General features: G+C 51.4%; 2 protein-coding genes across 5 annotated transcripts in view; both read right to left on the bottom strand.

Moving 5' to 3' along the window:
* The window catches only part of Clip2 (CAP-Gly domain containing linker protein 2), a 58,719-nt gene extending 46,580 nt beyond the window's left edge, over positions 1-12,139 (bottom strand). For 3 of the 4 annotated variants that reach the window (XR_007832350.1, XM_051161335.1, XM_051161337.1), the window contains exon 1: positions 11,992-12,139. The gene's annotated coding sequence lies outside the window, so the exon portion shown is untranslated. Of the gene's footprint in view, positions 1-11,735; positions 11,868-11,991 lie in introns of those variants that run through there. The other variant, XM_051161336.1, reaches the window with a different exon arrangement.
* Positions 12,140-21,378: 9,239 nt separating this feature from the next.
* On the bottom strand, positions 21,379-23,248 carry LOC127203369 (syncytin-A-like). Its single transcript, XM_051162141.1, has one exon. The coding sequence runs from the start codon at positions 23,227-23,229 to the stop codon at positions 21,379-21,381; it is 1,851 nt and encodes a 616-aa protein (XP_051018098.1). The 5' UTR covers positions 23,230-23,248.
* Positions 23,249-26,200: the final 2,952 nt, after the last annotated feature.

Here is a 26,200-nt window from a genome sequence, read left to right as displayed (position 1 = left end):
CAAACACAACCTCACTTCAAGAGGCCTTAGGACATGAATCCAGCTGACAGTCCCAGGGTTATCACCTGTACAGTGGGATACAGGTAGCAGGCATGGTCAGCACACATTGATTCCAGCACAAGGGAGGCAGAGGAGGAAAGATCTCAAGTTCCAGGTGGGCAAAACGGGCCCGGCAGGTACTGACAATTGTCACCAAACCTGTTGACCTGAGCTGGGTCCCCAGAACCCACATGGTAGAAGGGCAGAACTTGACATATACATGCACTAAGATGTAATTAAAAAAAAAAAAGCCTTTAATCCCAGCACTCGGGGAAACAGAGGCAGGCAGACCTCTGAGTTCAAGGCCAGCCTGGTCTACAAAGCGAGTCCAGGGCATACACAGAAACCCTGTCATGAAAACCAATGCCCCCTCAAAAAAAGAAAAACAACCCTAAAAACAACAACAAAACCTAGGAGTATAGCTGGGCTGGGCAAAGGCTTGCCTGGCATGCGTGAAGCCCCAGGTCTGACCCCCTGAGGTGCATAAACCAGGCACAGTTGCAGGAGGAGACGTTCAGGGCTATCCTCAGCTACATTGTACGTCTGAGGCTAGCCTGAGCTACAAAAACAATTTAAAAAATAAATATAAAAATTACAGCCTGAGGTGGCACATGCCTTTAATTCCAGGACTTGGGAGGGAGAGGCAGGTGGACCTCTGAGCTTGAGGCCAGCCTGGCAATTTCCAGCCAAGTCAGGGCTACACAGAGAAACCCTGTCTAGGAGAAAAACGGAAAGAAAGAAAGAGAGGGGTGGGGAAGCAAAAAGAGAAGAAAAAGGGGCTGGAGAGATGGCTTAGAGGTTAAGAGCACTGGCTGCTCTTCCAGAGGTCCTGAGTTCAATTCCCAGCAACCACATGGTGGCTCACAACCATCTAGAATGTAATCTGATGTCCTCTTCTGGCCTGCAGGTGTACATGCAGGCAGAGCAATATATATCTTTAAAAATACAAAAAGAAACCTGTAGTCTAAGTATGGCTGCCTCAGCAGGGTACATATCTCTAAGTTGGGAAGACGTAACCCCAGGAATATCTCAGATACCCGACCGAGCTCAGAAGGCTCACGTCACAACCCTCCAGTGGCTCTATGCACACAAGCATCGTGTGGGGACTCGGGTTCAAGCGGAGGAACAGGCCGCTGTGTGCTGCCCTCAACTGCCATTTACTGGAAAGAAACCGGAGCTCTTGTTGCAGGGTTTCCATTTCAGCTGCCTGGGGGTGGCCGGCCACAGCTTCAGTAAAGGGACAGGGTGCAGGATGCTGACCTAGTGAATTGGTGGTGCCCTAGAGAAGGAAACAGCGCCAAGTGGGGCAACGGAAAGCCCAAAGCCTATGAGGTAATAGGGCCTCGGGACAGGGAGGAGGACAGCAGGATGCAGGCACCCTGGCCCAGAATCCTAGCCAAGCCCCTGGCCCCGGTTCAGTCGCTGGGTGCTTCTGCCAGGAGATAGTCCCTTCATAAGGGTACTAATTACTACTCAGGCCAGCCATGCCCAGGCCCCGTCTTTTCATTTTAAAAATACTGGAGGTGGGGGTACATGCATGCCCTGTGTGTGAAGGGTGACAACCTGGGCGGAGTGTGTGTGTGTGTGTCATTTTACTCCTTCCACAAGAAGGCTCAAGGGATCGAACTCAAGTCACCGGGCTTAGCAGCAAGCCCCTATGCCCGCTGAGCCAGCTCGAGACCCCCTTCTTTTCCATATTTGAGTAAATAAGCCCAGGTGGTTCTCAGGCTGTCCATCCCCCTGCCTCTTTCTTCCCAGCGCTGAGATTAAGGGCCCAGGACACCATTCTGACTGCATTTGGCTAAGAGTCAAGGAACACAGGCAGCTTGCAGTGGGTCACTGAGCGGTCACCCGAGTCTATGACCTCCCAGCCAAAGACATGCCAAGGGCAAGGCTAGGACGGTCCCCTCCCTCTGAGTCTTGCCAACTTCCAGGCAAGAACCAAAGTCCAAACTTCAAACCAGCTGTGCCTCAGGCCTGGGAGGAGAAGAAAGATGAGGTCCATCTGCCTGGGTCCCCGTCCCCACCCTGCTCCCTCCCCAGCTCACCAGGGTTACAAGGCAGCAGGATGCTGGGAATGGCCAGGCTCAATACTCGCACAGCTGTGTTAACTACTGCCAAGCCAATGGCAGAGATGTGACAAGAGTGGGGATGAGGAACCTAGTTGGGGTCTTGGGGACCCCATGTGGCGAGGGATAGCAGCGGAGACCAGTGTGAGGCTACAGGAGAGAGCCTCCAAGCAGAGCTGGGACAGCAAGTAGACACTATGGAAACGTGACTTCAGGGTGGAGAGTGGATAAAGCTGGGAACACCAAGCTGCTCATGCAGCTGAGCAGAGAAGGCAGACCCACAGCCAATGGCCCCTCAGTCCAACTGCCAACTTTGTTGGTTGTTTTGGTTTTGTGAGACAGGGTCTCTCTCTCTCTCTCTCTCTCTCTTCTTTTTTTTTTTTTTTTTTGGTTTTGGTTTTGGTTTTGATTTTGGTGTTTTTTTTGAGACAGGGTTTTTCTGTGTAGCCTTGGCTGTCCTGGACTCATGTTGTAGACCAGGCTGGCCTCCAACTCACAGAGAACCTCTGCCACCCAAGTGCTGGGATTAAAGGCATGCGTCACCACGCCCAGCAGAGACAGGGTCTCTTTGTACTTGATGTTCTTTTATTTATTTATTTTTATAATTTATTTCTGTGGGACAGTGTCAGATCTTGGAGTTGCAGGCAGTTGTGACCTGCCATGTGGGTGCCGGGAATTTAACTCAGGCCCTCTGAAAGAACAGAGACAGGGTAGGGTCTCTTCATGGAGCCCTGGCTGACCCGGAACTCAGTGGGGATCAGGCTGGCCTCCTCAAACTCACAAAATCTGCCTGCTTCTGCTTCTCCAGTGCTGGGATAAAAGACATCTGGCCCAACTTTGGTTTTTTTTGAGACGGTATCTCATGTAGCCCAGGCTGGCTTTAGACTCACTCTGCTTGAACTCCTGATGCTCCTGCCTCCTGCTCCTGAGTGCTGGATCAGAGGCGTGAGGCACCATGTGGGGTTCTGTACATGAGATTAGAGGTCAATATAAAACTTTTTTTTTTTTAACAGGATCCTACTATGTAGTCCAACTTGGTTTTGAACTGTGGATTCTCTCCTGCCTATGGCTCTTCAGTGCTGGAGTGACAGAAACATACCCGTGAGATGGGTGTAAAGACATTGGCCATGTAAACCTAGTGCTCACATGCACACACAGACACCTCCCCACACACACATCACATACACACACACACACACACACACCATGTACAATCACCCACACACAGTAATGATAATTTGGTTTGTTTGTTTTAAACTAAGCTAGCTGGGCATGGCAGTGCACGCCTTTAATCCCAGCACTCAGGAGGCAGAGGCAGAGGCAGGCGGATCTCTGTGAGTTCGAGGCCAGCCTGGTCTACAGAGTGAATTCCAGGACAGCCAGAGCTACACAGAAAAACCCTGTCTCAAATAATTCCCCCCAAAAAAGCCTAAGCTGGAGAGATGCTTCATCAGTTAAAAGCCCTTGCTGTTCAGCTCCCAGAACCCACACTTGGCACCACCCAACAAACTATACTCCAGCTTTAGGAGAGCGGATGGTCTCTTTTGGCCTCCAAGAGTGCCAATGTGCATGGGCAAACTCTGCATAAGAGAGTTCCCAGGGCTGGAGCGATGGCTCAGTGGTGAAGAGCACTGGCTGCTGTTCTAGAGGATCCAGGTTCAATCCCCAGCACCCACATGGCAGCTTACAACTGTCTGTAACTGCAGTTCCAGGGTTTCTGATACCCTCATAGACACATGCAGGCAAAACACCAACACACCCATGTAGTACATTTTTTAAAAAAGAAATGTTAAGAGAGTTCCAGGCCAACTAAGGTTACATAGTCAGACCTTGTTGGGGGGAGGAGGAGGGGAAGGAGAAAATAAACAAAATAATAACAAATAACTCATAAAAGTTATATTATATTTATTCATCTTTCGTCATTGCAGAGTTTTACCTGAATGTATGTATGTACACCACATGCATGTCTGGTGGCCACAGAGGTCAGAAGAGCGTGTTCGATCCCATGATCTGGACTGAAGTAATAGAGGGTTGTGAACCGCCATGCTGGTCCTGGGAACTGAACTTGGGTCCTCAGCAAGAGCATCAAGTTCTCTAACCACTGATAGAACTCTTTAGCCCCAATAAATGATACAATATTTTTAAAAAACGGTGGAGAGAGATTGAAGGAGATACCTAAGGGTCTACTTCTGATCTATACATGCGCGTACACACACACACACACACACACACACACACACACACACACACACACACACTGATCTTCATAGACACACACATTCACACATCCACACAAGCACATACATGTCACACACACACACACACACACAACCATTCTTCCTAAAATAGCTGTCTGTATCTGTCTAACTAGGATCAGAGTTAAGGATGAGATTACTAAGCCACAGGTATTTCTTTGGGTTCTGAGTTTAGGTGCGTTGGTACCATCAGCCCGCCCAGCTTTGACCAAGAGACCTCTGCCCTGCGGATCTCTATAATACATGTCTCTCCCAAGGCTCTGACTTCCTCCGAGGGCAGGCTGCAAAGCAGGGAGGCTCAGAGCATGGCACAATGGTGTTGCCCAAAATGACTGCCTTCTGCGGTAACTCACTTCCCTGCAGCATGCCTTTGTGTCAACCCCCCAGACCCTCTCCCACTCTGGCAACGTCCTGAGCAGGCAAGGGACAGGAAGGAAGAGACAATTGATGCAGGGGTCTGGCCCTTGAATAGCATGAGAGACTTCAGCCAGACAAGGGAAGGGAGGGCAGGCAGGGAGGACTGAAAAGGGGCAGCCAGGAGAAAGGGGAACTTGTCAGCAGAGCGGGTCAAGGGTACCACCCACACATCTGATACTACAGCTCAATGACACTGAGGGGATAAAGAGAAAAGAATGGAAGAGAGACAGAATGCACTGACTGACTCTCAGGATAAGCTCAGTTGCCATCCAGGTCAGTATTATCTACTGTTGCATCCCGAAAAGGCAGCCTCACCCTGGCTACCAATGGAGGCTGCATGCCAAGCACCCACCACACACATGTGCTGTTTTACTCATGGCCGCATTTTCTGCAAAGTGGTACCCAGTGCCTAGAAAGCCCTCTCCCACATCTCACGGAGAGCAGAAGGGTGGGGCCGAGCTTTTGCAAATCTTATTCCCTGTCTGCGTCTCAGGACCTAGGACAGCGCCAGGCAAGCAGCTCAAACCTGCAAGCTGAATGGCTCCATTAAAGAGTCCTAGAAACCCTGTCTAGAAAAAAACCAAAAAAAAAAGTCCTGAGGGGTGGGGGATGGGGGTGGGAGAGCGTGGGGAGATGCTGGTGGGCCTTGCTTAACCTACGCAAAGTCCTGGGTTCCATCCTCAGGATCACATAGGCTCAGCCTTGCAATAAGTAAACGCCTGCAACTGGGGGGCGGGGGGGTCAAGGATTCCAGGTCATTCTGAGACCAACTTGGGTGAAGTGAGACCTTGGTTCAAAAAAGTGGCACTAGAGAGACAGCTCAGTGGTTAAGAACACTGGCTGCTCTTCCAGAAGAGCTGGGCTCAGTTCTCAGCACCCACATGGTGGCTCACAACCATTTACTCCACTTCCATGGAACCTGACGCCCTCTTCTGGCCTCCATGGGTACTCCATACATCTAGGCATGGACATGCATGCAGGCCAAACATCCATATACATAAAATAAAAGATAGAATGTAACACAATCCTCATCTGGGCTGGAGGTGTGGCTCAGTAGTAGATCACCTACCTAAAATGCCCCAGAGAGAGGCTGGGGGATGTGGGGGCACCTACCTAGAGTCCTGTAGCACTGAGCAAGAAGTGTGGGTCAACTGTAAAGCATCTGCCTAAGCCCTTGAGACTCTAGGGAGGCGACTAGGTTGAGCCCAGAGTGGATCGCACACAGCCCTGTATTTATGTCTTGTTAATGATCCTCTCGGCCTCTTCTGCCTCCTGCTCAGAAGACAACAGTTCATTAACCTTTCTCTGCACTTTGGAAGGTATCACTTACAGTTCGCATTTCTCTGTGAAGACCAGGCAGGTGGGAGCGAGGGAAGGAAGCTGCGGGGCCTCAGAAAACACAGGGTGCTGCAACTAGATCCACCACCCCCCACACCCAGTATCCAGATCTTGATTGAGAAGAGGGTCTCCCCTCAACCTGCGCCAGAGATGAGAAAGTTTATGCATTTGTTTTTGTTTTTGTCTTTCGAGACAGGGTTTCTCTGTGTTAGACTCACTTTGTAGATCGGCAGGCCTCTGCCTGCGCTGGGATTAGAGGCGTGTGCCACCATGCTTATGTAGAAGGTCACACTGGTAAGTTTTTCCTAAGTCACAGTGCTGAGGACTAGAGCCCCACAAGGTATCTAGTGGCACAATGGTCAAGTGCCCACCGCTCTGCTTCCCCCATCAGACCACCAGCTTCTATAGACAGCCATGCTCCAGTTACACACACACACACACACACACACACACACACACACACACCCCTTCATGCACCAAAAACGTAACTGATGAGATCATCCCAGCTGTTCCAAGCCCCAGTCTACCACCGTCTAAGCAGATGGGGGTAGCCCCCTCATTTGGTTTCTCTGGCAACCCAGGACTAAGGGGGATACCAACAGGAGGGGCCTATGAGCAGGAGCTGAAACCAGCAATTTGCAACAGTCATACTGGGCCAGGCCACACACATGAGTCAAGGAGAGACAGGACACAGGCAAAGCTAAGGTAGAGAAGACGAAACCAACATCCAGAGAAAACCAGCAGGCTGCCGGGCAGCTTCCCAGTCCAGGGGGCCCAGGCCCCCTTTCAATTCTTCAATGAACAAGTCTTATTTCTCCTACTCTGAAATCTCCTTTTGGGGCCCAGCAAGACTGTGAAATGGCTTGGAGGGCAAAGTATTGGCCACCAAGCCTAAGGAATTCAGTTCAATCCCCGGTTACCTGCATAGTAGAAAGAGAAACAACTCCCCAAAGTTATGCCATGATATCCACAGGACGTCATAGTACATGGGAGTGCACATACCACAAGTGCGCGCGCACATGCACGCACACATGCATGCACCACACACCATAAATAAATTTAAGAAAAGAAATAAATGTAATTAAAGTCTCCCTTTACTTAACAGAATGAGGCTCTGATTCCCCAGGACAAAACTTTCTCTTGCCAGGCTTAGTGGCATACGCCTTAATCCCAGCCCTCAGGAGGCAGAGGCAGGCGGATCGCTATGAGTTCGAGGCCAGCCTGGTCTACAAGGCAAGCCCAGGACAGCCAGGACTACACAGAGAAACCCTGTCTCGAAAAACCAAAAACAATACCAAGAAGAAACTTGATACCTTATGAGCATATAAAGGGGGAAGAAGTCCCCCTCAGCCACAGTCATGAGGGAGGGGAGTAAGGGGGAAATGGGAGGGAGGGAGGAATGGGAGGATACAAGGGATGGGATAACCATTGAGATGTAATAAGAATAAATTAATAAAATAAAATTTAAAAATTAAAAAAAAAAGAAAAACAAAAACAAAAGAAACACAACTTTCTCAAAAAAGACCAGGCACAGTGGGGCTATGGATGGTGGCCTCAGTAAACCTCTTGCCATGCAAACATGAAGAGGACCTGAGCTCAGATCTCCAGTGGCCATGTCAAAAAGCTGTGTGTGCCTGTAATTGCAGCACTAGAGAGATGGAGATATGAGAGGCCTTGGGCCTAAGAGTTAACCAGCCTCGAAGTCCAGGTTAAGTGAGATACCCTGTCTCAAAAAATAAGACAAAGGCCCGGCAAGATGGTTCAGTGGGTAAAGGGGCTTGCCACCAAGTCTGAAAACCTGACTTTAATCCCTGGGAACCACGTGGCAGGAAGAGAAAGTAGTCTCTGACTTCCACATGGACCCAAGAGTTTACACACCCATGCACACCCACACAGAACACAAACGTAAAATGGGCAGTGATCAAGAAAGACAAAGCTAAGCTCTAGCCTTTTCATGTGCTTGTCCACCCAAATGCCCCTGCCCCCTCCAACACACACACACAGGCGCGCGCATGCACACTCACAAATACTGACCACGGTTGTACACGTTTGTAATCCCGGGACTTAGAAAGGACAATCTGAAGGCTAGCCCCCACTAGGCAGCAATTTGGAAGTCAGCCTGAGATATGAGATCCTGTCTCAAATCAACAAAAACTTCCAACAAGGCTTTGAAGCGGGGGCCCTCTTCCAAGTCTGTGTCTCTTCCATGACAGCTGGGTTTAACAAAACATGCCCTCTACTTATAGCCTGCAAAGAGAACTGGGGTGACCGTAGAGGAGGCATACAGACAGGGAGAGGGAGAGGCAAGAGGGGGAGGGGCAGGGGCAGGGCGAAGGGGAGGGAGAGGAGCCAGCCCCTTAGAAGGCAAGGCCCAGGCGATTGTGCAGGCTCCAGAAGCCAGACAGTGTTTAGACTTTGTCCTGAGGTGTCAGCAGAGAGAAACAGACCTGGAAGCAGGGTAGGCTGACTTTGCAGAAGATGGTGTGGCCCTCTGGCACACAGTTAAGAACTTAACCGAGGCAGGACAAAGCACACAGTGGTGCATGTTTGTCATCCCAAAACTCCAGAGGTGGAGGCAGGAATGCCAGCCTGGGGCTACAGAGTGACTTTGAGGCCAACCCTGAGTCTATCCCCAACACCATCTAAACCTAAAAGGGTGGTACACACCCGTCACTCCAGCTGTTGGGGTATATAGGCAGGAAGAGCCATAGTTCAAGACTGGGGCTATGAAAGTCTAAGGCAGGCCCTATATAGGCAGGACATATGAGACCCTGTCTCTAACAAACAAAGCAGGAGCTGGAGAGATGGCTAACGGGTTAGCAGTTCTTGCTGCTCTTCCAGAGGACCGACTTTCATTCCCAGCACTATCAGGCGGTTCAAAATGAGTCTGGGGGGCGGATCCTGTACCCTCTCATGGCCTCCGTGCTGTACCCACACACACATGGCATACAGGCCCATAGATACACATCAATAAAGACAAAAATACATCTTAAAAAATACTGCAAAAAACCAACAAATGAATGAATGGATTTACAAAGGGCAGGACCACTAGGCATAATGGTACATGCCTTTAGTGCCAGCAGTCAGCAAGCAGAGGCAGGCAGATATCTGTGAGGTCAAGGCCAGCCTGGGCTACATAGTAAGTTAACCCTGTGTCAAAAGGGGAGTGGGGTTAGGAAGAAGGACAGAACCAAACATTTCCGGCCCAGTGGTTTTTTTTTTTTTTTTTTTTTTTTTTTTAAACCTGTATAAAAAAAAGCCAGGCGTGGTGGAGCACACCTATAATCCCAGTACTTGGGGAAGCAGAGGCAGGCAGATCTCTGTGAGTTCGAGGCCAGCCTGGTCTACAAAGAGAGTCCAGACCAACCAAGGCTACACAGAGACCCTGTCTCAAAAAAGCCAAAAACAGGAACACCTGTATAAAGGCACAAACTCTTCCAAGATCTACTGGGTGGGAAAGCAGCAGAGAGAGGAGCAGGCAGGGTAAATGCAGCAGCTGTGCAGCTACAGGGCCAGAGAGGGACTGGAAACCACACTGAGCCTGTCTTCCAAGGGGAGACAAGGAAGACTTGGGGACAAGAGGATAATGGCTTTGCCATCGAGGTAGGAAAGCAGTTAGCAGGATGAGAAGAGGCAGAAAAGAGCAGGCCTTGGGGCGGGGCTAAGAGGCTAGGCTGTGTGAAGGTAAAAGGCAGTCAGAGCAGAGGGTAAGTTTCCTTCTGCCCCAGGCTGAGGGCTACTTCCTGTAGGGGGGGGAAACCAAAACCCCACAAACAAACTTTTCAACTTAGAATATAGCTCACTGGTGGATCTCTTGTCTAGAATCTCCCAGGGGCATGGCTCAGCGTAGAGCACCTACCTAGAATCCCCCAGTGAGGGGCTGGGGTGTGGCTCAGTGGTAGAGCACCTGCCTAGAATCCCCCAGTGAGGGGCTGGGGGCGTGGCTCACTGGTAGAGCACCTGCCTAGAATCCCCCAGTGAGGGGCTGGGGGCGTGGCTCAGAGGGGCTGGGGGTGTGGCTCAGTATTTAGAGCACTTGCCTAGAATCCCCCAGTAAGAGGTAAGGGGTATGGCTCAGCCAGAGAAGGGATGAAGCCCAATTCCCCATGCCACCAAATATACAAACAAGTTAAATCACAAAAACTCTGTCCTAGACCACATTATTCTCTCCAAAGCCCTAAAAGGCAAATGCCCTAAGTTCTACCGTTTTGCTGATGGGGAAATGGAGACAGAGATAAAAGATCTTGTTCAAAAGTCATACAGCTATGCAAGGATTCGAACACGTGACATCAAACTCCCACATCTGAGTTCTCAAACATCCGGGTGCAAAGCAGCTCCTGATCCACACCACCACCACCACCACTCCTCCGCCCCCCAGCGGGATGTGTCGTCTGTCTAGGAATTTGGGGCTCTGAGTAGGCAATTCCCACCTGAGGGCCTCGGTCAGAAGAGTGTGTATATGTGTGTGTTCCTCCTAGGCTCTTCTGCCGTTAGGGCGCCTCTATCTCTACCCGTGTCTCTGAACTTCATGTCCCAGTAACCTAAATCTTTCTCTGCCCGTCTAAGCCAGAATGCCCACCGTCTGGAAGCTCTTGTGGGAGGGAGCAGCCGTCACCTTTGGGCAGGGCACTGGGCTCAACTACTGCTTTAAGGTCTACCCCACCCTCCAGCCGGCCTTTCGATGTTCGATGCTCGCAGCTTTCCCATCGGGCTGGGCTGGGCTGGACTGTGCACAGCAACTCGGGTTCAGTGTACCCGCCAACCCCTGGTGGTGCCAATCCAGGTGACAGCAGCCTTATGAATGAAGGACCCATTGTTTACATTTACAACTGATGGGAGAGGCGGCCTCTGGCTCACAGCAGAGGTAAGGTAGCCCCACGTGGTTCTCGCTACCTCCTTCTCAGAGCACAGCCCTAGGCCAGCCCCACCCCCACCGTCCTCTGCCCGGGCACCCGTCAAGATTAAGGCCAATTCCCTGCCTAAGTTCTACAAGCCCTCCTTCCCCACCCCCAGCCCATTTGTAGTCCAGAAGAAAGAGGTGGGATCTCAAAGGCTGGGTGCAAGCATCCCTGGGTCCTCCGCAACGACCTTTCCAAGGCTTGGGCCAGGCTGGAGAGGAGGCATGAGTGGCAAAGCCCAGTGAGCCCGGGACAAACACACAGGCCCCGCCTGAAGAGTCCACGCAGGCTGGCCCTGGAGGCTCAGCCCTTCATCCTGCGTCGCCGCTGCCCCTCCCTGGGGGGAGGGAAAAAAATCTGCTGCCTCACCAGCCACCAGCGCCAGCTTGGGGGGGCACCCCTAGGGAAAGCCACCCTTCCAGGGCCTCCCTTTTACCCCTCCCTCCTCTTCCAAGCCAGGCTCTCCAATTTAGTTTTGCTAAGGGTACCAACCTGGCGACCCCAGGTGGCGGGGCGGGGGGGCCTCAGTGTCTCATGCCAGATGCGAGGTCTGGAGATGAGGGCTGATGGCCGCGCCCACCTGGCTGTGACCCCTACCCTACCCGGAGCCTGAGAGCCTCCCCCAAGAGCCCAGCAGCTTCTCCAGCTGCCTGGAACCACTCTTGGAAAAAGGACCCCCCGACAAACACACCCGAACCCCAGTCTGTGGATGTGCGTACCATCTAGACGTGCAATCCAGGGGCGCCCCCAATCCCAGCAGCGCGCCTTCCAGGTTGAGGAAGTTGGGGTTCACCACGCCCACGCCCACCAGCGGCGGCGACCCTGTCCGCTGTCCCTGGCCACGCAGCGACAATGCCTCGGGGATGGCATCCCCCTTTTCTTTCCCGGGTAGGGTGCCGCCGTCCCCCGCGACTCTGCGTCCTTTGTTGCCCGCGCGCCCCCATCGCTCGCGCGCGTCCCCAGAGCTGCGCCTACCTTGGAGCTCCAGCAGCGACCAAGACTCGACACCGGTTCGCCGCCTCTCGGTCTGCGCGTCCCGGGAATGAAGATGCTGCGCCCGTCCCCGCAAGCCGCTACCCTAACCGGGTCTCTAGGATCCGAGTCCGGGCCCCACACACGATCTATGGCCAGAAGGGGATAGAGGGAGGGGCGGATCCAAATGGCTCAGCCGCTGCCTGCGCGCCCCAAGGCGGAGCCGAGCCGAGTCGAGCCGAGCGGAGCCGAGCCGAGCCAGAAGAAGCCGAGCCGAACAGGGCGGAGGCAAGAGGAGCCAAGCCCCGAGAATCCGAGCCAAGGCGAGCCGAGCCCAGCCGAGAGGAGCCGAGCGCCAAGAGAGCTCAGCGGCCTGAGAGCGAACAAAAGGGGCTGGCGTAGCGGCGGACGCGGGAAGGCGGGGCCGGGAGCGACCCGGGGATGGAGGGGCGGGGATGGGGGGGCGGGGTACGACGACGGAGGAGTGGGGAGCGGTGGTGGCGGGGTGGGAGGGGGAAGAGGAGGAATTGGGGGCGGTGCCCACCGTGGTGGTCTTACGGTTCTCCCACAATCTTGACGCTCAGAAACTGGGGAGCGGGCGGGCGGAGAAGTCTTCGGAACCTGACCACTTACAGCTGACTTGGACCTTGGAAATAGATTTCACCCACGCGCGCTCCAGCTCTTAGACACATATGTGTGTTCCAGTTTCTGTTTTCAACCGTGCATTGCTTATGTGAATGTTCCATATTAGGAGACAGAGAAGCTTAGGAATGCGAGGGGGCGGGGCTACGGTCAGGAAGGCTTTATGCAAGAGTTGACTTAGGGGAAAGAGACAAGGAAGGAGATAACGCAACTGCAGTGAGAACTTCAGGTGTTCCAACTAAAGGCACACCGGTCGCACCTGACACTCGGCAGGCCGATCCAGAGGACAAGTTGAGCTACATAGTCAGACCCTGTCTCAAAATAGAAAGCGCAAGGTCTCTCTCTGCCTGGTGCAGAAGTACTTTAAACTCTTGACCTCAGTTTCCCCATCTTTAAAGGAGGCAGGGTGTTCCCATTTTTGTTTAACAGAACGGAAGAGTAGACGTGTAACGATGCTAGCACTAGGCCAGCCCTGAGGAGACCTTCAGCCAAGAGAGCCCATGTGAAAAGAAGGGGCCTCCTCTCAGGACTGGTAGAGAAGGGAATGTTTAGAAAAGAGCAAGTTCTATGTAGCTAAATGAGCAGCTACATAGGACCCAAATCATGGCAGAGTGGAAAGACTCCACTTCTTGGGTTGGGTTTAGCTCAGTGGTAGAGCACCTGCCTAGAATCCCCCAGTGAGGGGCTGGGGTGTGGCTCAGTAGTAGAGCCCCTGCCTAGAATCCTCCAGTGAGGGGCTGGGGCGTGGCTCAGTGTTAGAGCCCCTGCCTAGAATCCCCCAGTGAGGGACTGGGGGTGTGGCTCAGGGGTAGAGCCCCTGCCTGGAATCCCCCAGTGAGGGGCTCGGGTGTGGCTCAGTGGTAGAGCACCTGCCTAGAATCCCCCAGTGAGGGGCTGGGGTGTGGCTCAGTGGTAGAGCCCCTGCCTAGAATCCCCCAGTGAGGGGCTCGGGTGTGGCTCAGTGGTAGAGCACCTGCCTAGAATCCCCCAGTGAGGGGCTGGGGTGTGGCTCAGTGGTAGAGCCCCTGCCTAGAATCCCCCAGTGAGGGGCTGGGAGTGTGGCTCAGTGGTAGAGCATCTGCCTAGAATCCCCCAGTGAGGGGCTAGGGTGTGGCTCAGGGGTAGAGCCCCTGCCTAGAATCCCCCAGTGAGGGGCTGGGGTATGGCTCAGTGGTAGAGCACCTGCCTAGAATCCCCCAGTGAGGGGCTGGGGTGTGGCTCAGTGGTAGAGCACCTGCCTAGAATCCCCCAGTGAGGGGCTGGGGTGTGGCTCAGGGGTAAAGCACTTGTTTAGCATTAATGAGGTCCTTCCATCTCCACCAACAGAAAAATTAAATAGCTGGGCATGGAAACACCTGCCTTTAAGGCTAGCATTTGGGACACTGAGACAGCCAGATCTGTTCAAGGCCAGCCTGATCTACATAAAGAGTTCCAGCCCAGCCAGGGCTATATAGTGAGATCCTGTCTCAAAAAGAAAAAAAAAAAAAAAATCACAGATAAAATGGTTAAACTTCAACTATGCTTCCACCATATTTCTCTGTAACCTCTTCAGCGTGTGTCTTAGAAAGAGAGGGTGAGGGCTGGAGAGATGGCTCAGTGGTTATTTCAGCTGGGTATGGTGGTGCATGCCTTTAATCTCAGTGAGTTGGGGACAGGCACAGGCAGCTCCTCTGGAGCTCGAGGCAAGCCATATGGTCTACATTAGAAGTTCCATGGCAGCTAAGGAGTGAGACCCTGTCTCAAAAATAAAAGAGTGTAATACTGCTCTTGAAGAAGACGTGAGCTCAGCTCCCAGCACCCACGCTGGGTAGCTTACAACTGCCTATAACTCCATCTCCTGGGCTCTGGTCGTTCTCTTCTTGACGTTGGGAGCATCTTCACATATGCATGTATGCATAGCTACACATATGCACATAATAAAGCATATAAGAATAAAATAATAGGGGCTGGAGAGATGGCTCAGAGGTTAAGAGCACTGTCCGCTCTTCCAGAGGTCCTGAGTTCAATTCCCGACAGCCACATGGTGGCTCACAACCTTCTATAATGCTGATCTGATGCCCTCTTCTGGCCTGCAGGTGTACATGCACGCAAAGCACTCATATACATAAAATACATAAATAAAATATGTAAAAATAATTTTAAAATGAAAGAGAAGTGGGACCTGGGAGTGTAGTTCAGTTGGCAGAATGTTCAATTTACACAAAGAACCGTAAATTCAGTCCCCACCACAGCATAAAACAGGTGTGGTGGGAGCTAGAGAAATGGCTCAGTGGTTAAGAGCACTGTCTGCTCTTCCAAAGGTTCAGAGTTCAATTCCCAGCCACCATCATGTGGGGCATGGCCATCCGTAATGAGATCTGATGCCTTCTTGTGGTGGGCAGGCACACATGAGGGCAGAATACTGTATAAATAATAAATAAATTTGGGCTAGAGAGATGGCTCAGAGCTTAAGAGCACTGACTGCTCTTCTAGAGGTCCTGAGTTCAATTCCCAGCAACCACATGGTGGCTCACAACCATCTATAATATAATCTAATGTCCTCTCCTGGGATACAGACAGAGCACTGTATTCATAATATAAATAAGTATTAAAAATAATAAACAAATTATTGAATTTTTTAAAAAGCCGGACATGGTGGGGTGGCATATGCCTTTAATCCCAGCACTCTGGAGGCAGAGGCAGGTGGATCGCTGTGAGTTTGAGGCCAGCCTGGTCTACAAAGTGAGTCCAGGACAGCCAAGACTACACAGAGAAACCCTGTCTCGAAAACCAAACAAATAAAGTGTGGTGACATACACCTATAATCCATGTAGGAGATGGAGGAAGAAAGATCAGGAGTCCAAAGCCAGTTTTGGCTACATAACAAGTTGGAGGACAGCCCACACTACGCATGAGACCCTACTCAAAAGGGAAAGGGACAAGGATATGTTCAGGTCACAGTCCCTGAGAGTCCTGTTTGTGCCTTCAGCAGATAGACAGAGGAGTCCCTCCAACTGACATGTCCCTACATGGAACACCAACAAGAACCTGCAGGCTGAGCACTTGCCTCAGGCTATAGAAATCAGCTCTGGCACTCCACCTGCCCCTCCCATGGGCGGAACTTCAAAGGGTAACTAACATAAGAGATGCTGCACCTTTGGCCCTAGCTGTTGGCAAGCCTGTTCCAGAGGAGGAAAAATTAGCCGGTCCCTTACTGAAGGGTTTCTGGTTAGATCTCCATATCTTAGCCACACCCCATTTCACAGGGAGATTCTAGGCCAGCACTCTATCCATAAATTACATTCCCAGTCCCTCCTTTTATTTGTTTTTGAACCAGAGTCTCACTAAGTTACCGAGGCTGGCTTTGAATTCCCTCTGTAGCCCACGCTGGCCCAGTATTCAAAACGCACTTGCCTCTAGCTTTCGAAGGCTGAGATTCCAGTCGTGTGCCATCTTGTATGGTCCCAGCCCATAATTTTAATATTTTGCGGATATGTGGAGACAGGAATGGGATCCGGGACGTCTGGCACACTAATTAAGCGAGAGTGTTGGCCTGGAGTCCACATCCATTGACCCCTTCTGAAGGGGTCTTTTTTGTTTGTTTGTTCGAGACAGAGTTCCTCTATGTTATCTTACCTGTCCTGGACTCCCTTTGTAGACCAGGCTGGCCTCGAACTTATAGAGATCTGCCTGCCTCTGCCTCCCAAGTGCTGGGATTAAAAGTGTACGCCACCACACCCAGCTTTGTTTTTTGTTTGTTTGTTTTTCAGAGAGGGTTTCTCTGTGTAGTCCTGGCTGTCCTATAACTCACACTGTAGACCAGGCTGGCCTCAAACTCAGAGAGTTGCCTGCCTCTGCCTCCCAAGCACTGGGATTAAAGCTGCGTGCCACCACCACCCAGCTGATTTATTTTATTTTTTGTCTTGTTTTTGTTTTTTGTTTTTCAAGACAGGGCTTCTCTATGTAGCCTTGGCTGTCCTGGACTCGCTTTGTAGACCAGGCTGGCCTCAAACTCACAGCGATCCGCCTGCCTCTGCCTCCCGAGTGCTGGGATTAAAGGCGTGCGCCACCACGCCCGGCTATTTTATTTTTTGAAATAGAGTCTTACTGTGTAGCCATGGCTAGCCTGGAACTCACTATGTGGACCAGACTGGCCTCGAACTCACAGCATTACACTGCCTCTGCCTCCCAAATGCTGAGATTAAAGGCGTGCACCATCAAGCAGGTATGGCTGACATTATTTTAATTATGTCTATAAGCATCTGCTTTTGTGCAGGTATGTGCACTTGAGTTGGGGCACCTGCCAAAGCCAAAGAAAGGTTTGGAATTCTGAATTCCCCTGGAGCTGGAGTTACAGGTGGTTGTAAGGACCCATCCTCCTAATGTGGGTGCTGGGAACCGAACTTGGGGATTCTGCAAGAACAGCAAGCACGGTTAACCACTGAGACATGTTCCCAGCAGGTGGATCTTTGTGAGTTTGAGGCCAGCCTGGTCTACAAGTGAGTCCAGGACAGCCAAGGCTACACAGAGAAATCCTGTCTCAAAAAACCAAAAATAAATAAACAAATAAAATAAAAATAAATTAGAAGCTGTTTCCATGGAATTTGGAATGACATGAGAAACATTCATGACCTTCGACCCCACTTAAAACCCTGGACAAAACACTATGGATATAATACATCAGCCCAATGTGACCCAGCTATAGTGAGCTCCGGAGGGAAGGACCCGTGGGAGTTTTCTCTTCAGTTACAACTTTCCCCTAGTCCCCACTTCCGGCTCCTCTTCACAATAGGTATTAAAGAAACTTAAAGCCCAAACACCACTGTATGGAGATTCTGTTTTGTTTGTTTGTTTTTTAGGTTTTTCGAGACAGGGTTTCTCTGTGTAATAGTCCTCGCTATCCTGTTCTCGCTTTTGTAGACCAGGCTGGTCTCGAACTCACAGCAGTCCTCCTGCCTTTGCTTCCCAAGTGCCAGCTGCCGAGACTGTTCTGGACGAAGATGCTAGCCTCTGTCCATTGGGTCCGAGGTAGCCTGGCTAGCCTACAACTGAGCCTTCTGCATGGGGTGGGCGTGGCGTCGCCATGGAGACCTCTGCTGGGCAGGCCACCACTAGGCAGCTTCCAGACACATGGAGTGGGCTGGTTCCGGATTCTTCCAGCCCAGGAGGAAGTCAAGCATCTATGCCTCTGGTTGGTACAGCTGATGAGGAAGGGAAGCTGACGTCATGAGAAGGACACAGGCTCGGCTCCTGGCTGACTGGAGCTAGGCTTCTGAGGTCCTGAGAGTTTTTGCTTGCAGCTTCCCGAATTTCCTGAGAGACCTCCGTCTGTAAATGAAACTGCATGTTTTCTGCTTTTTGAGATAAAGTCTTATTTATGTAGCCCAGGCTGACCTCAAACTCTAGCCTGCAAACTGGGCCCTCCCGAGTGCTGGAATGACAGGCGTGCACCCAAACTCTCTGTGAGTTCTTTGCCTGGAGACAGGGCTCTCTAAGCTGTCTTCTTCTTCCAGCTCCACCCTAGGAATAGTACCAAGCCTAAGGGGATACCTGTTCAAAGATTTATTTTTTATTTATTAATTTTTTGTTTTTTGTTTTTTCGACACTCACCTTGTAGACCAAGCTGGCCTCGAACTCACAGCGAACCCCTTGCCTCCGCCCCACCCCCACCTCAGTGCTGGGATCAAAGGCGTTCACCACCACACCTGGCTCTAAAGATTTTGTTCTTTTTGCTTTGTTTTGTTTTGTTTTGTTTTTTCGAGACAGGGTTTCTCTGTGTAGCCTTGGCTGTCCTGGACTCACTCTATAGACCAGGCTGGTCTCGAACTCACAGAGATCTGCCTGCCTCTGCCTCCCAAGAGCTGGGATTAAAGGCGTGCACCACCACGCCAACTAAGATTTATTTTTAATTATGTGTATGTGTGTGCACCTGAGTGCAGTTTTTCCTGCGTCAGAAAAGAGATCAGGATCCCTGGAATCAAAGTTGCCGGCAGCTGTGAGAGCTCCCCAGTCTTGGTTGCTGGGAACCGACCTCATAGAAGCAAGCATTCTAACCATGGTCCTATTTCCCCAGCCCTGTAAAGGAACATATCCCTTTTGAGCATTTCGGGCCCTTCTGAGAATTCATGCAATTAAAATCCTTCTACTTCCGAGTCGGGCATGGTGACACACACCTTTAATCCCAGCACTCGGGAGGCAGAGGCAGGTGGATTGCTGTGAGTTCGAGGCCAGCCTGGTCTACCAAGTGAGTCCAGGACAGCCAAGGCTACACAGAGAAACTCTGTCTCAAAAAACCAAAACCAAACAAACAAACAAAAAAAGTCCTGAGTTTGTTGGACCCTAGAGTCCACTCGGGTAGGGGGTTGTCACGAGAGGACCACAGTGTTGATGTAAAAGCACAAGGTTCATTGCTGACGCGCGTCAGGGGGCCTCAGCGGGGAGGGAGGCTCCCCTAGTCACTGTTACAGGCTACTCTTATAGGCTAAAACCGCAAAGGTTAGGTGGGGCTGCGTGCTCTATGTTAGGATTGGCTCTGGTGGTCGCTAGGGGTGCTTGTCTAAATGTTATTGGCTATTGCCGGGGTCGTTGGTCTTGGGGGCTATTCTTGGCAGGGAGGGGTGTTGGGGAGTTTCCAGAGAGTTTCCAGATGGTACTTTTCTGAAAATTGTTTACCTTAGTTGAAATTGTTTATCTCAGTTGGCCACCTTGATCTCAGAAACTGAAGCTGGCCTTCAATTCTTTCTGGGTCAGTTTCTCAAGCTTGTCTGGGTCATGTTCCCAGGCTTAGGCTGAGAGAGAGAGCCTTACAAGTTCAATTCCCAGCAAATACATGGTGGCTCACAACAATCTATAATGAGATCTGGTGCCCTCTTCTGGCCTGCAGGCAACATATGTGGGCAGAATACTGCATATATAATAAATACATAAATCTTAAAAAATAAAAGAAAGATATGAAATGTAATCCAGGCTGGACCTAAACTCACAGTGATATCCTGGACTTGCCTCCTGCCTCTGCCTCCTGAGTGCTGGGATTTAAAGGCGTGCACCACCACACCAGGCGAATTTAGGACTTTTAGAAGACAGACAGTGCTCTTAACCTCTAAGCCATCTCTCCAGCCCTACATTTCATATCTTTTTTTTTTTTTATCATGCTGGATAAAATACTCATGCTGTCACCCTCCGTATTACTTTTCTATTGACCTGATAAAGCATCATGACCACGGCAGCTTATAGAAGGCGTATGTATTTCTTTGTTTTGCCATTCCGGAGAGGTGAGTCTGTCATGGCGGGGGAAGCATGCAGCAGATGGTAGTCACAGCAGGAGCCGAAGGCTTGCGTCTTGAACCGCAAGCACAAGGCAGAGATGGTAAACTCAAAGAGCATGCGTCTTTAAATTCTCAAAGCTCACCTCCAAGGGCACACCTCCTCCAATAAAGCCACACCCCCTAAACCTTCCAAACAGCTCCGCCCACGGGGGGGGGGCGGGAGGCGGGACTCAGTATTCAAATATCTGAGCCTAGGAGGGGCATCATATGGCATAAGGTAGGAGGACCACAGCTCACTTTTCGAATAATAGAGTTCCTTGTAAATGTAGCTTTTTAAAAAAATTCTCAGCCGGGCGTGGTGGCACATGCCTTTAATCCCAGCACTCGGGAGGCAGAGGCAGGCGGATCGCTGTGAGTTCGAGGCCAGCCTGGTCTACAAAGTGAGTCCAGGATGGCCAAGGCTACACAGAGAAACCCTGTCTCCAAAAACCAAAAAAAAAAAAAAATCTCGTTTTGTTCACTTAGCAGCAGCAGAAGGAAGGGAGATGCATTCAAGGCTGACCCTTGTCCCTGGAACTGGGAAGCCAGCGTCTGAAGAAGTTTCTCTGGTTCAGACCCCCACCCCCACCCCCGCCGGGTGCTAGCTGGAAGGTCCAAGGAAGGACAGACAAACACGGAAATGAGCAACTTCTACAACGGAATCGTTTTGTTTGTTGGCTTGGTTTGTTTTTTGTTTTGGTTTCTTTTTTTTTTTTTTTTTTTTTTTTTGAGACAGGGTTTCTCTGTGTAGCCTTGGCTGTCCTGGACTCACTTTGTAGACCAGGCTGGACTTGAACTCACAGAGATCGGCCTGCTTCTGCCTCCTGAGTGCTGGAATTAAAGGCGTGCGCCACCAAGCCTAGCTACAAGGGGACAGTTTTAATCCAAGAAAAACCTTAAGTAGGGAGGTCTCCAGATCAGGGAAGCTGGAGAGCTCGCTGTCCGCTTACAGACTAGGGGCAGACGTGGAGCTAGGGTGGTAGGAGGCTTGAAAGCTTCTGTTGGAAGGAGTCATCAAAGAGAATAGCGTGAGCAGTGACTGAAGCGTGTCGGGTGGTCATAAACATCGCCAATGAGCCTGGCAAGTCGGTGCATGCCTTTAATCTCAGCACTCGGGAGGCAGAGGCAGGCAGATCTCTGTGAGTTCGAGACCAGCCTGTTCTATAGAGTGAGTCCAGGACAGCCAAGGTTACACAGAGAAACCCTGTCTTGAAACCCCCCCCCCAAATAAACAAACATCTCCAATGGCCAGTTATTATCAGGGGACAGTGGGTGCCAGGCATCTAGAAAAACAAGCCTAGAATGACTACTGTGGCTTGAGGGAAACCGCCAAGTAAGCAAAGTGGAGAAGCTTTTCAAAATGGCATGGCCGTGGCTGCTCTCATTGATGATGTTTATTTCTACAGACTGGTAGACAGAGATGGCAAATATATGGGTTAGCAGTGGGTTATGTAGCTCCTCCCTGCTAGGCAGCGTCCTCCCCAGGGGGCTCTTGGGGAAGTCTCTTGTACTGGGAATCTCGAAGCAAAAGGATCTTGTCCACGTGCCCTTTGGTGGTGTTCTGAATGAAGGAACCCATGCGCTGGGACACTAAGTTAGTCAGGCACTTCAGAAGACAAGGGCCGAAAATGAGCAGCGTGACGATAAAGAGGACGGGCCCCATGATGGAAGTTAGCCAGGAGGGCAGCCAGCTTCCCAGCCCCAGCCACTGGACCCAAGAGCTCGAGCTTTGCTGGACTTGAGATGCTCTTTCTCGAAGTCTCCTCGCTGCATCCCGCACTACTCCCGACTGGTTTATGTAAAAGCAGCACTCTTCTTCGAGGAAGAGGCAGGTGCCCCCTTTCTCTGCCGTGATGAGGTCCAGAGCTCTGCGGTTTTGGAGAACTACACCGGCCAGCGAGTCTATTTGGTCTTGGAGGGTGATAATGGAGGCAGCTATTTCGTCCAGGCTGTCTGAGAGAGCCTTCGAAAGCTCCTGGAAATAGACAGTGGAGGTGGTGATCCCAGCGATGCTTAACCCGAGGGCAGTAGTGATGCCCATGCCCACGAGAAGAGGGAGGAGGTGAGGGACTCGCTTCCGGCGAGAAGTGGAGACAGAGGAGGGGACTCTAGTCAGAAGGGGGACAGTTACGGTTTGATTGTTAGGAAGGATTTCGATGTTGGGGTATTGGAAGACAAGGGTACAGACGCCCGACCAGTTGGCGGGGAGACAGACGTAAGTCGAGCTTCCACAGAGAAAAAAGACTCCCGAGGAGTTGAGACAAAAGGAGTATGTGAAGGTGAGAAGATGTGAGAAGATATTCGGGGTAACATGCCCGTCTTCCTGGACAGTGCGTTCGTACTCCCAGATTGAATATTGTCCAGAGAGGGCTGCCCCCATGAGAGGCTGGTACTGAAATAGTGGGTAGGGGTCTTTGTATCTCTGGAGTTTAATCTTGAAGTATGTGGTGTCCACGGACAGGGTAATGGGATGACTTACGTTGCCCGGTTCGAATAGGGTAAGATTATAGCAGGTGCTAGACTGGGAAGGACAGTGCCTCCAGGGAGTGATTGGGTAGGTGTGACAATGGACGTCATTTACTCGGCACCGGTAGCAAGGCTCCCCAGACTTTAGGGAAGGGGGTCCCGAAAAGCGTAAGGGATTTTTCCATTTAGAGCCTGGCATTTTCATCAGTCCGGCAAAGGCATAGCTGCGGGACATATTTATGGACTGGTGCTTGGCAGAGGGCGAAAGGTGAAAGGTGTGGTTGCAAAGGGAGGCAGAGAGATTGCCCACGAAGGTGGCATGTTCTGAATTCTGGAAGAAGCGGGATATGCAGAGAGGGGCCTGGGAGGCAAGGACGGTCTGGGTAGAGAGAGGTCCCAAGAAGGGGCGCTGGGCAGATTCATAGAAGCGGTCGTCGGCGTATTTCACAGAGGTGATGCGGGAGAGTAAAGGAAGTATGCCCATCATGCTGGTGGCTTGAAGAAGAGCGATGGCCCGTCGGTCGGGGTTGGCAAAAGAGTAATGAGGAGTTAGTGGCTGGAAATTCTGGAGGCGCCTCTCAAGATCAGTGATAGGATAAGGACCAGGAAGGGTCCGGGCTGAGTATGTAATCCGAAGTTTCATGGGTGAGTCTGTCCAGGTCGTTAGTGGGACTGGGACGGCTAGAGAGCGTTGGGTTTGGATGGACAAACAGAGCCAGCAGTTGGAGGAGAAGGAAGAGTTAGTGTCTCGGAGGAGGCGCTGAGTGAGGTTTATGAGGGGCATCCAACTATCCGAACAGGCAGACAGGTAAGGGAACAGGAGGAGACAGAAAACCCAAGGGCGAATCATGGCTCTTCAGGAGCCGCTGGCTGGCGTCCGTTTGAGGGAGACCCAGGGAAGTGGTCCTGAGAACTCTTCAGTCAAGATCAGTCTGTTGCTTAATCCAGGAGTGATTGAGAGGTCAGGGAGCGTCTGGTCATGCCGCTTAGACTAATAGAGGCTAGACCTGTGAGAGTAGAAACACAAACCCCAGAAGGGTTAGGCATCATAGGGCCAGAGCGGCACATTTTTCCCCCCGTTTTTCGAGATAGGGTTTCTCTGTGTGGCCTTGGCTGTCCCGGACTTACTTTGTAGACCAGGCTGGCCTCGAACTCACAAGATCCACCTGCCTCTCAGGGTGGCACTTTTGAGCTTAGGCATACCCAGCAACAGTTACCCTTTACCTTGGCTTCTGTCGCACCCCCTAGGTGTGGCCGAGGGCTACCTTGGTGGAGAGCTACCTCTCCCAGGGGCAAGCTGAGAATGGAGAGTGTGGTGTGTGTATTCAGAGTCAGTGAAGACACCAACCTTTTTTTTTTTTTGGTTTTTGGAGAAAGGGTCTCTCTGTGTAGCCTTGGCCATCCTGGACTCACTTTGTAGACCAGGCTGGCCTCGAACTCACAGCGATCCACCTGCCTCTGCCTCCCGAGTGCTGGGATTAAAGGCGTGCGCCACCATGCCCGGCTCAACCTTTTGGTTTTTGTGGTAGTGTCAGGGCCCAGGAGAGAGTGATGGGCTCTGCCTGCCTTGAGGCAATGTATGTAGGGGGAGGTTGGGTCTCTAAGGTGATGTCACCAGGGACAGTGGCATAGCCTTAAAAAGCACCAATCAATAGACCAGGTAGGGAGTCTCAACAATAGGAACATTTGCCAGATGAATTAAAAAAAAAGGAGCAAGTGGTGGCGCACGCCTTTAATCCCAGCACTCGGGAGGCAGAGGCAGGCAGATCGCTGTGAGTTCGAGGCCAGCCTGGTCTACAGAGAAACCCTGTCTCAAAAAACAAACAAACAAACAAACAAACCCTCAAGGGGATCAATGAAAGAGTGGTTGGTCCTCTGTAGGGCTGAAGTGTACAGGAAGGAAAGTGGATGGATTAGGAGTTTTACAGTAAACCGGGTGTGGTGGTGCAGGCCACCAGTAGCCTGATAATCACAGGCCTAAGTTCCTTGAGTTCTTTAGAGTGAGTGGGAACTGAGCTTGCTGCACAAGGGCAGGGAGATCCTTTTTTTAAACTATGGGGCAGCAATGGCGGCAGAGGATGAATGGCGTGCAGGACGGTGGTGCAAGAGTGGGACAGTGCTAACAGAGTCCTTGGGAGGGGTCGGGTCTGTCTGGGTGACAAATTACCAGGAAGGAGGCAGCCCAGTGGGGGCTTTGTGAAAGAATATCAGAGGCTGAGGCGTAGAACTTGTCTAGAATGCTACCTCCCAGGAGAGGGCTCTGACAATCAGATATGACGGAAAGGAATGCGGCAGGGAGTGTCCAAACAGGCCACGCAGCCGCCATATTGGTCTGGGCTGCTTAGATTTCATAGGTATGCCCTCCTCTCCCATAAGACAGGGGAAGGAATTCATGTTGGGATCTAGCCACTGCTGGCAAAACTGAAAACCCAGCACCCGTATGTCTCATAAACACGATGTCAAGCCAGGCGGTGGTGGCGCACACCTTTAATCCCAGCACTCAGGAGGCAGAGGCAGGTGGATCTCTGTGAGTTCGAGGCCAGCCTGGTCTACAAAGTGAGTCCAGGACAGCCAGGGCTACACAGAGAAACCCTGTCTCGAAAAACCAAAACAAAAAACCGTGCTGTCATCTTACCAGCTACTCACAGGTCACTTAGGGTCCAGTGAGGGGGATAGCCGGAGGCAATGACCTCTGGTCTCGGTCAGCAGTAACCAGTTCCCACAAGCTCACCAAGCTGGAGTCCTGTCTCAGGTCGATCACTAGGACCTGGTAGAGAGAGAAGCCCTGAGCACCGAGAGCTGAATGGAAGCTGGTGTTTTTTCAACCCACAGAGGGCTCGGGGCAGTGGCAGAATGGAGCGGGCTGCTCTCTGAAGTGTGAGAGTCCGGCTCTAATCTTTGGTGCTTCTTTCTAGAATCAGATGCCACGACCCCAGCTCCTATAAGAGCCACCAAAGGTCAGAGGAAGGAAGGACAGGACAAGAAAATGAGCAGCTTCTACCACAGAGGTCTCTAGAGGGGAAAACCAGAACGCTCCCTGCTTACAGAGCAGAGGTAGTTATGGGAGTGGGGGGGGGGGGGGGGGTGGGAGGAAGGGATGGGGGATGGGGATCAAAAGCTTCCTATGCCAGGAGTGGTTAAAGAGTACTGAGTAGTAGGCCCCGCATGGTGGTACACCCCTTTAATCCCAGCACTCGGGAGGCAGAGGCAGGTGGATTGCTGCAAGTTTGAGGCTAGCCTGGTCTACAAAGTGAGTCTAGGACAGCCAAGGCTATCATAGAGAAACCCTGCCTCGAAAAACAACAACAACAACAAAAGAGGATGTCTGGTAGGCGTGGTGGCATACACCCTTAACCCCTGCTCTTGGGAGGCAAAAGCAGGTGAACTCTGTGAGTTCGAGGCCAGCCTGGTCTACCTAGTGAACTCCAGTTTCAAGGATGCACCGTGAGACTGTGCTTCAAAAACATAGAATGTCGGGTGACATAAACATCTTTTCTTGTTGTTGTTGTTGTTGTTTGTTTGTTTTTCAAGACAGGATTTCTCTGTGTTAGCCTTGGCTGTCCTGGACTCACTTTGTAGACCAGGCTGGCCTTGAACTCACAGTGATTCGCCTGTATCTGCCTCCTGAGTCCTGGGATTTAAAGGTGGGCACCGCTATACCTGGCCCCTGATAAACATCTTTTATGACCAGTTGTTCTCAGGAGTTGCAGGGTGCAGGGCCTAGGCAAACAAGCCTGGATTAATGCTGATTATTGTGGTGTAGAGTCACCAAAACGGAGAAAAATTTCAAGATGGCATGGTGGCTAACAATGGTGACACTG

The sequence above is a fragment of the Acomys russatus genome, chromosome 19 (assembly GCF_903995435.1).
Source record: "Acomys russatus chromosome 19, mAcoRus1.1, whole genome shotgun sequence".
Taxonomy (NCBI): Eukaryota; Metazoa; Chordata; class Mammalia; order Rodentia; family Muridae; genus Acomys; species Acomys russatus.
Note: the sequence above shows the minus strand (reverse complement) of the source record. Positions and strands in the feature narration are given on the sequence as shown.

Bases quoted from the DNA above. Each gene is read 5' to 3' on its own strand.
- LOC127203369 (XM_051162141.1), bottom strand. From the start codon at position 23,229: ATGATTCGCCCTTGGGTTTTCTGTCTCCTCCTGTTCCCTTACCTGTCT.